At 28.7% G+C, this 9,332-nt stretch overlaps 1 protein-coding gene across 1 annotated transcript; it reads right to left on the reverse strand.

The window, feature by feature from the left end:
* Positions 1-719: 719 nt before the first annotated feature.
* On the reverse strand, positions 720-3,524 carry LOC120143817. Its single transcript, XM_039158048.1, has 4 exons — positions 3,393-3,524; positions 3,159-3,273; positions 2,082-2,351; positions 720-1,072 (listed from the first exon to the last, which is right to left on the reverse strand). Exons 2-4 carry the CDS (start codon positions 3,215-3,217, stop codon positions 1,024-1,026), a joined length of 378 nt encoding a protein of 125 aa, XP_039013979.1. The 5' UTR covers positions 3,218-3,273; positions 3,393-3,524; the 3' UTR covers positions 720-1,023.
* Between the last annotated feature and the right edge of the window lie 5,808 nt (positions 3,525-9,332).

The raw sequence follows: 9,332 nt of genomic DNA on the forward strand, positions 1-9,332 counted from the left end.
ATCAAATATATATTACCAACATCCAATTTTGTGTACCAAATTTTTTAGCATTGTAAAGGGTGCTTTAACCTTCTTTGATTTTGTTAACTGTTATATCAATTCTTCCGTTAAATATTAACCCATAGTCTGACAATGATTAAACATTTAGATAATCTAATTGACAAAATTGAAAGATCGGTAGTCAAAATAAAAAAGGTAATAATTAAGTGGTGATAGGTAGAATTACCCCAAAAATAGTAACATGATTCCTTTCAAAATATATCACCAATTTTCAATATTTTTTAAATTGTGGCATCAACAATCCTAAACTGGTGCTAAATCGCAACGTTTAAGGCGATTAAAAGGACTGAGTTGATCGTGATTATTGAAATGAGAGTTTATTTTATACATGACTCAAACGAGGGCTTACTTGGCTTTTTGGCACAATTAGAGGGGACTATTTTGTATACAAGCGTATGAAGCATCTGCATCTAAAATCCAAATCTGGTGTCTGGGAAACATAAGAAAAAACAAACAGCAGACAAATGACAACAAACGATAGCAACTCAGACATGGATATGCTAACTTATTTTCTCAAAGCTTTTTTTCATATATGTGGAAGATATGATCACAATTCCCTATCTATGTTCATATATGTGCAGAGATGTAAGTGTTAAATGCAGCTACTTTCCCAAGAACACGAGATCAAAGAGTCCAGGTGACATTGCTTACCAACTAGAGACTACAAAAACGTGTAAGCTTTCAGTTAAAGGTTGCAGGAAAATCAATTACGCCATTCATTTAAGGAAAATTACTTTCAACAATTTTCACTGCAACATCGAGATTTTAAAAAATTAAAAAAAAATAATGAAAAAAAAGAGCAAATAAAGCTTTACCTGTAGACGTTGTTTTATGCTAAATTACTTCAAAGCCTCAATAATCAACAAAGTCGGTTTCATATTAAAGGGCTTGTAAATTAAAACCTAGAGTTAGATTGGATCCTCCCTGTAGAAACTCCAGGCATGGTAATGGCCCGCTTTCTTCTTAAGAATACAACTGAACCACTAATGAGCAGTAAGCCAAAATTAATTCCCTGCACAAATTAGTTCCGAGTATTATGCATAAGCAAAGACATATAATCATCCAAGTCAAGCTACTTCGTCTCTAATTATCGAAGCCAATTTTCCTTTTAAGAGTCGATCAATCAGTGAATTTGAAGTCTCATAGACTTAGTTTCTTAGTGGATAACGCAACAGTATGCACCCTATTGGTATGCACACATAATCGCCAAAGGAAATGTCTGGCTCTGCCGTTCTATATCTTCTAAATTAGGCATTAGCCACAACAAATATAACTGGATTTAACTTAACCAAAAACGTTTATGCCTGTTTTTCTGTTTGCACATATAGTCACCAAGAGAAATATCCTGTCTCGGCTGTTTTATAATTTCTAAATTAGAAATCGGTCACAACAAATATAACTTGGATATTACTTAACCAAACTAAGAATACATGGCCTCCAAGAGTTGTAGATTAATAAAGGGCTAGCTGGAATGGAAAAGAATGCAGAAGTGTGATCAACCCTGGTATGAGTTACTATTTCATGAGAAATAGTTTGAGTTTCAAATGTTTTATGCAGCCAATCAATTCACATATTGTTGGTGTATAGAAGATTGAGATCCAAAAAGCCACAAACAAGAGATCTAAAGCAAAAAAGGAAAGACAGTCACCCCATGTTACTCAGACTTGAGTGTGAGTGCTAGATATGTGCAGATGTCCTATACGGGTATGTTCTATCTTTATAAGTTTTTACAAGAATTAGAGGATCATTAAAGGGTCATAGCTCATACCCATATCTAGACATGTGTTGGACACTGGTGCCAGATATGAGTACTTAAAAAATGAAGAGCCAGAGATACATAGCAGTCAGCTATCCAATTCAAATATAGTTTCAGAATGGTTGCATATATTTCAAAACTCAAGAATAAACACTATAAGTATGCAACCTGATTCGTGTTAGGAGGATAAAGAAGATGATGCTTTTCTGATCAATGAATTACAGAAATCAAAATTGAAAGATAATGATGACCAAAATCTACATACCTCAAAACAGAGTACTGATAACTTCTCTTCATTAAATACAGGTATACAGCTTCTATAGATGATGTAGGCTTGTGCCCTACTCTCCGATGTGGATGAATCATCGAGTAAGCTTCTACGTTTTCTTGAATTCTCACCGATTGCTGAGATTTCAAGATTAGACCTATCCTTTTAGGTTTTTTGTTTATTTTCAGCCTTTGAACCATCATCAGTTTCAACACATTTGAAAGGGATACGATATCCGGTCTCACAACATCGGTATTTTTTGTCGCTCTGAAGATAAAGTAGTACCCTAATGAAACCCTCAAACAATTTACAAATGAAGGAAGAAAAACATAAAGATATAAGCCACAAAGATTACAGAGGGCTATATTCCAAACAAACAAGGCAAAAGATGCATACCGAAAAAAGTTCGAAGGTTAATAGCAACTAAAAAGGCTGTGATCCTAAGGGGCAACCATGCAATTGAAATAAAACAGCTATTTTCAGATTTGAGAAGATAATAACAAGAAAAATTGAAAAGATCACTGATTAGTAGCAAGTCTGCCTAGCAATACAAACATGATATGAATACACATAGAAGAGTTATAACACCATCATGATTAATAATACAAACATGACATGAATACACAAATGTTTCAAAATGTATAATAATACAAACTATTAGCATATTAAAGTTTATACAAACTAAACATCTTAAACACAAATATGATATGGAAAAATACAAAAACAAGACAGGATCTGCGGATTGCAGGGTGTAGCACAAACTTTGCAACAGAACCTTTAAAATGCCTGATCTAATCCATCCTTTCACATGAATGTAAAGGAAGAGCAAATATAGAGATTAAAAACGGTACATTTATTACCTTTTTCACTGAAAATTAGTATCCATTTTAAGTAACTTAAGAAAGCCAACTCCCAGAAAACAAAACAGAAATTAATATTTTGGCATATATTCATACTAATGCTAAATCTACAGCCTTTTATACCGAAGCCATGGAATCCAAAAAATTGGTTAACAAATTGACAAAAATGAAAATGAGATAAAAGAAAGAAAAAAAAACTGGAAAGAAAGAGAACCTTCTCAGAGTAAAGGCAAGGAACACACGGACCAAAGGGACAGCAATCGAAAGTATCATTACTTTCTTTCGAAATTTCTTTGAAGCTCATAAAAATTCTGTGTCCGATTCTTTCACTGCATAAAGTAAACAAAAACTAGGGTTTAAAGGTCAAATTAGATCAGATTAAGTTATATGTTATATATTGTATACAGAATAATAATTAAAACACAGAAGGGAGGAAATTGGATATTACTTTTGATGATCAATTGAAGAAGCCGAGGGTGAGAGAAGAAGGAAGAAAGGCAAGGAAAAGAACAACAGAACAGCGGATGAATTCCAGGATCTCATTCCTTTGTGTTCTTTTCCTCTTCAATACGCTTGTAGTTTTTCCTATTCTTCTTCTTCTTTGCAACAGTTAATACATATGTATGTATTAATAATTTAGGGTAAACTGTATTCTTAGTCGCTCATCTATTAGTACATTTCTGTTTTAGTTTTTAGTTAGTTAATTATATTCTAACTTTTAGTTATATTTTAATTATTTATATTAAAAAATTAATAATGATACACGAACCAACGATCTTGATGGTAAATAGTTTGTTGTTATTTCTTAAGATATCGAGTTCAAACATCAAGAATACCACAAGTTTGTACAATCAATATTAAATGATAAAGAATTATCTATGAACAATTATTACTTTATATTTATCTTAAATTAATAAAAAATTAATAATAATTTTTATATATTTATAATAAAATAATATCATATCATCATCATATTAAATGTCGTCACCAATGTAAAATATGTCAGAAGAAGGATGTCATATACTCTTTTCATATATATATATATATATACTCAGTAAACATATCTAAAAGAAAACCCTCGTTTAGTCCAGAAAAAAAGAGAGGGAACAAAACTTGTCCCTTGGGAGAGAAATAATAATATTTTTGATAAATTTCTTTTACTGATTTTATTAAAAAATTAATAAAATTGATAACATCTTTTTTTAATTATATATTAAAACCGTCATACCATAAAACTTACAACATACTTCAACAATATAACTTCTTAGTGAATTTTCATTCGTACAAACTATTTAGTTAATTATTTTTTTTATAATTTAAATCATCGTCAATCATCCCTTATCCATTATACGTCAACAGTTTTTATCTCTTCCTCAACGATCTACATCTTTTTACACATTCTATCCATTTTTCTATTACTCTCGTTATTTTCCACCCAAATTTGATTATAATAATATTTCTAAATTTTATTTAATAATATGGATTTGAATATAAAAATACTTTTAACATTTCAGTAATATATAAATAATAAAGTAAATGTTTCTCGTATTTTTATATCGTCCTTTTCTTTTTTTATGGTTTTTGTTTAAGTGACAGAAATATTAATTTTAATATTGATTATCGGTTGTTGGTGATTATTATTTTTCTTGTTCTTTTTTATATTGTGTCTTCTGCTCTTGTGACATAATTTTTCTTTGTTTTTTTGGCACGTTTTTCTCTATTCTTGTAACACACTTTTTCTCTGTTCATGTGGCTTTAGGTACGTTTTTCATATACTTCTAAGGTCATTATGGTACTCGCACAAAGATCCTCACGACAGGTTTGTCGGTAGTCACGTACTATCAAATCCCCTATTTGGTAAAAGGTTGTTTACTGATATAATCTAAATTGTGTAGCGAAATAATTTACCAAATTGTTTGGTTCGCTTACCACTCCTTTATCACTACGTAAAACGTCTCGTTCAATATAGACAATGAGTTTTATGAAAGTTACGGGGTTCTTTTGATGTTGGACGTCATTCTTAATGGATTATTTCATTTTTTCTTCGTATCTTTAAATTTAATATTTTTATTTTATGTATGAGTTTTTTTGTGATTGTTGTTCATAAGTTTCTTTTTGAATGCGTTATAATTTTGATTTCTCCCGTTATTTTTATTAATAAAAATTCAATTTTAATAATAAAGTAATGGGTGAACTTTTTTAGATAATGGGACTAGAAAAAAATCGTAAAATAGGCCGCCCAAAAGTTATTTTTTGAAATGGGATGAATGCTACGGTAAATAATCGAAGACACATAGTGCTTTGGGCGACACACCAAAGACGCACTGCACTTCATGCGAGACTAAGAGTTTCAAAACTAACAAGGGGTTATCGAAACCATAAGTGTGATGTTTTGACAAGGCAAAATAGAGCTACTAGTAAAGGAGTTTCATAAGTGTATTTTTTTTAATATTATTGTAGCATTTACCTCATTTCATCAAATGATTTTTGGGTGTATTATCTTAAGAAATTTTTTTAGATGCCTTATTTGAAAAATTTTGTCAAAGTAATGCGTTAAATCAAATCAAATATAGGTTTTGTTTAAAAAAAATTAAAATTGGATTATGTAAAAGAACAAGTTTATATTATTCAATTTAAGGTATTCACGTACATAAAAATGACAAAATGGTACGTGAGACCTTCATATTTTAAAAAAAATCAATACGACCCTTATCATTTTTTTACAACTAATGTGGTCTTTTGACTAACAATTTACGTCATTGATTGTTAAGGTACTGAATTGACCCTTCATAGTGTTAATGTGGTAATTCACGGTGGCAAGTGACGTGGTTGATGATATAGTTGATGGGCTAAATTATTAATTTTTTGTCGAGTTCGAGGGTCAAATTTATTTATTTTTTCTGAAAGTTCATGGGCTATTTAATTTTTTTTTTTGGAAAATTTATTTGAAATTTGAAATTTAAACTATACAGATATGAAAAAAATATATAAATATTAAAAATAAAAATTAAATTACTAATTTTTTTAAAACATATATATTAATTGGAAATGTTATTGTTAAATGATTCATTCAATTTAAAGACAAAATCTAATGTGGATTTTTTTATTTTTTTAGCAGTATAATCGTATTGTTATGTTCGTACATGTCAATTTTAATGTGAGTTTTTTTTTTCATTTTATAGAGACAAATTTTATATTCCTTGAAAAATTAAAAAAATGACACAACGGTGTGTGAGGCCCTTGTCATGTTATATTCACTAAAACACTATTAATTGTATAACTAATTTTTGAATATTTTTAATTATATATTTTATGACAATTTATACATATATTTTAATTCTGTAGTTTTAAAATTTTAATTTTTATAAGATTTTATAGTATTTATTTAATTTTATAAAAATTTAGTGAAATGAAATAGAAAGACTTTTAGAGGTTTTTTTTAATAGAAGTTACTAGTATTATTAAAAAAGTGAAAATATCTAAAACTACAATAAGAGTTTACCTCTATCATTGTAAACTAAATATATAATTTGAACATTTTCCTATAACATTGATACTAGCCACTTTAGATCATATAAGGATCAAAGATGGAAAAGGTTAAAAACTTAACCAAAAGACTCGAACAAAAATAAATACGAATAAATTTGATTGCACTGGCAAATGAATCACAAAAGGAAATTAAGCTATTGAAAGACCACCGAGAACCGCAAATAAGAACTGAGAGTCGTGAGAAACTATCCATGAGCGCAAAATCGTACATCTAAATTCAATCCAAAGGTCAATAGAAGGAAAGATCAACAAGATCTCAAATAAGCATCATCTCAATCAGTCGTGACATCGTCAAATCAAACCCTGAGAAAACATAAACAAAAGAACAGCCAGACGACTGAGGAAAAAAACGAAATACATGTCATAAAGACATAATTATTCTTATTAAAAAAACTAAAAAAGAATAAAGAGAAAAGAGAACTGACGGTCAGCAACCAGCATCAAAACAGGTACTGCCTCCAAATAAACAAAATCAAAGAAGAAAAAATTGATATGATCAATAAAAAAACGACACAAACGTAAAGAAAAAAAAAGTAGTACGGAAGAGCGGCTAGGGTTTCATGTTTAGATTTTAAGATAATTAGATGTAAATATATAAAAATAAAATTTATATAGGATGAACTAGTTTAAGTTTATATAAATAAAAATTAGGTTAAATTAGACGTAAAAATAATGATATACTTTTAATTTTTACTAATTTATTTTATATTTACTTTTTTGAATAATTTTTTATTTTAAATTAGAAATATTTTTACTTAAAAAATCAAATAAGGCCATTAGCTTTTAGAGAAAAAAATCAATTTAACCCTCAAACTCTTGACTAAAAGATCAATTTAGCCCATTTACTACATCATCAACCATATCACCTACCACTGTGAATTGTCACATTAACATTATGAAGTGTCACATCAATATCTTAATGGCCAACGACGAAAATTATTAGTCAAAGGGTTACATTAGATATATTTTCTAAGTTTGAGGGTCACATTAATTACAAAAAAAATAACGAGGACCACATTAATTTTTTTCAAAAAGTACGAGAAACTCAAATACCCTTTTACCAAAAGAATTAAACTTATTCATATAATTTTATTAAGATAACACGGTGACTTTTAAATGTGGTCAAATGTAAATAATAATATTTATTTAAAATCATATTTTTTTGTCATATGTATGAAAAAGAATCACGGTGTAATTCGCACAAATTCTATTGAATATCACAACAAATACCATAATTCAGAAAATAAATTTTACTCTATCTTATATAAATAAAAAAAATTCTCAACCATTATTCAAGCAATATATATATATATATATCTCGGGTGAAACGACACTGTTTCGAAGGGGAGGGTGTCTGCGTGTTTTGATAAATGGGTAAATAGCAGCATAGGTCCCCGTAGCTTCGTAATCTTCCTCCGTGTTTCTCATTTGTTAGGGGACAATTACATTTTAGGTCCCTCAATATTTTGTAATGTTTGTAATCTGATCATTATAATAAAAATTTCATCATTCCATTTTTAACTCATATTTTATTTTTGTTGTAATTTAGACCTTATTTCCTTTCAAATATTTTTGTGTTTATATTTGTGCATGGGCCATCCTACTTTAGTTTATTTACACACATGCAATATATTTTCTTGTTTATTTATTTTAGTCACTAGTTACTGTGTAAAGGAAATGCATGTTCTATTTATGTTTGTAATCCATGTACTTTGGCTATGTATGCATTTTGGCCACTGATTTTAACTTTGTGTTGACTTTGCTTTTATTTCCCGTTTAGTCCTTGATGTTTTGACCACATTAAGTTTTAATTCTGGTAATTATTACATAATAGGGTCTGTAATTTATATTTCATTCTGTTTTAGTCCTTGGTGATGTTATATGTGAAATTTGATATTTTTGTTATTGGCTCTCATTTTTTTCATGTTTATATTTTAGTCACGTATTTAGGTGCACATTGGTATTATTGATTCCATCTTTTTTATATATATATTTCATTTTGATTTATAAAATATTTAATTGGAAATTTTCATTATGAGGGAAATCTATGAAAATATCTACCAAATAAAAGGGAAGGTATATTTTCGAGGATTTTTCGCATAAATGTTTTTTATTCAATAGTTTTCTTTACTTTACGGTTATTTATTTTGAATTTTTTACCTCTTTTCTTTTTTATTTTGTTTCATTTTAGTTTTTTTTTTGTAAAAAATGTGAAATAATGTCTTTTGTGAGGGGAATTTATTTAGGTGTCTCCTATATACAAAGTAAGTTAGATAGATTTTATTAAATTACAGTTATTTATTTTGTTAATGTCACCCAGTGGAAGTCCATTAGACTTTAAAAATTTTATTTAATTTGTGGAAAGGTGATGAAATTCAATTTTGAAAATAATTTGATTTTGGAGTCGCCACCAACCTTTAAGTTAGGTAGGTTGGAAACCTTAAACGACAAAAAAATATGATATGTGTTTTACCAAAGATTTGTTTTTAAGAGTTCGGGAGTCGATTACGTGTGGGGAAGGATGAGCACCCCCACAATGCCCAAATTTTGGTACCTAAACGATTATATGTTGTTTAAATATTGGGAATTACAAACTCAAAAATATATTTAAATTACGATCCTTTTATTCATTTGACTTTATTCAAAAAGTGTTAACTTTCGGATAACGAATGCCCTTTTGTATGAACAATCTTCGAGAATGCACTTCCTTTGCAATTAGGAGACGTTCCCATAAATTTCCCTCACAAAAGATGTTATTTCACATTTTTTTACAAAAAATAAAATAAACTAAAATAAAACAAAAAAAATGAAAAGAGGTAAAAAAAATCAAAATAAATAA

This window comes from Hibiscus syriacus, unplaced genomic scaffold (assembly GCF_006381635.1).
Source record: "Hibiscus syriacus cultivar Baekdansim isolate YM2019G1 unplaced genomic scaffold, ASM638163v2 tig00110864_pilon, whole genome shotgun sequence".
NCBI lineage: Eukaryota > Viridiplantae > Streptophyta > Magnoliopsida > Malvales > Malvaceae > Hibiscus > Hibiscus syriacus.

Bases quoted from the DNA above. Each gene is read 5' to 3' on its own strand.
- LOC120143817 (XM_039158048.1), bottom strand. From the start codon at position 3,217: ATGATACTTTCGATTGCTGTCCCTTTGGTCCGTGTGTTCCTTGCCTTT. The intron at 2,352-3,158 runs GTTCTCTTTCTT...CTTTATCTTCAG, and splicing joins CTTGCCTTTACTCTGAGAAG to AGCGACAAAAAATACCGATG. The intron at 1,073-2,081 runs GTATGTAGATTT...TAATTTGTGCAG, and splicing joins TATCAGTACTCTGTTTTGAG to GGAATTAATTTTGGCTTACT.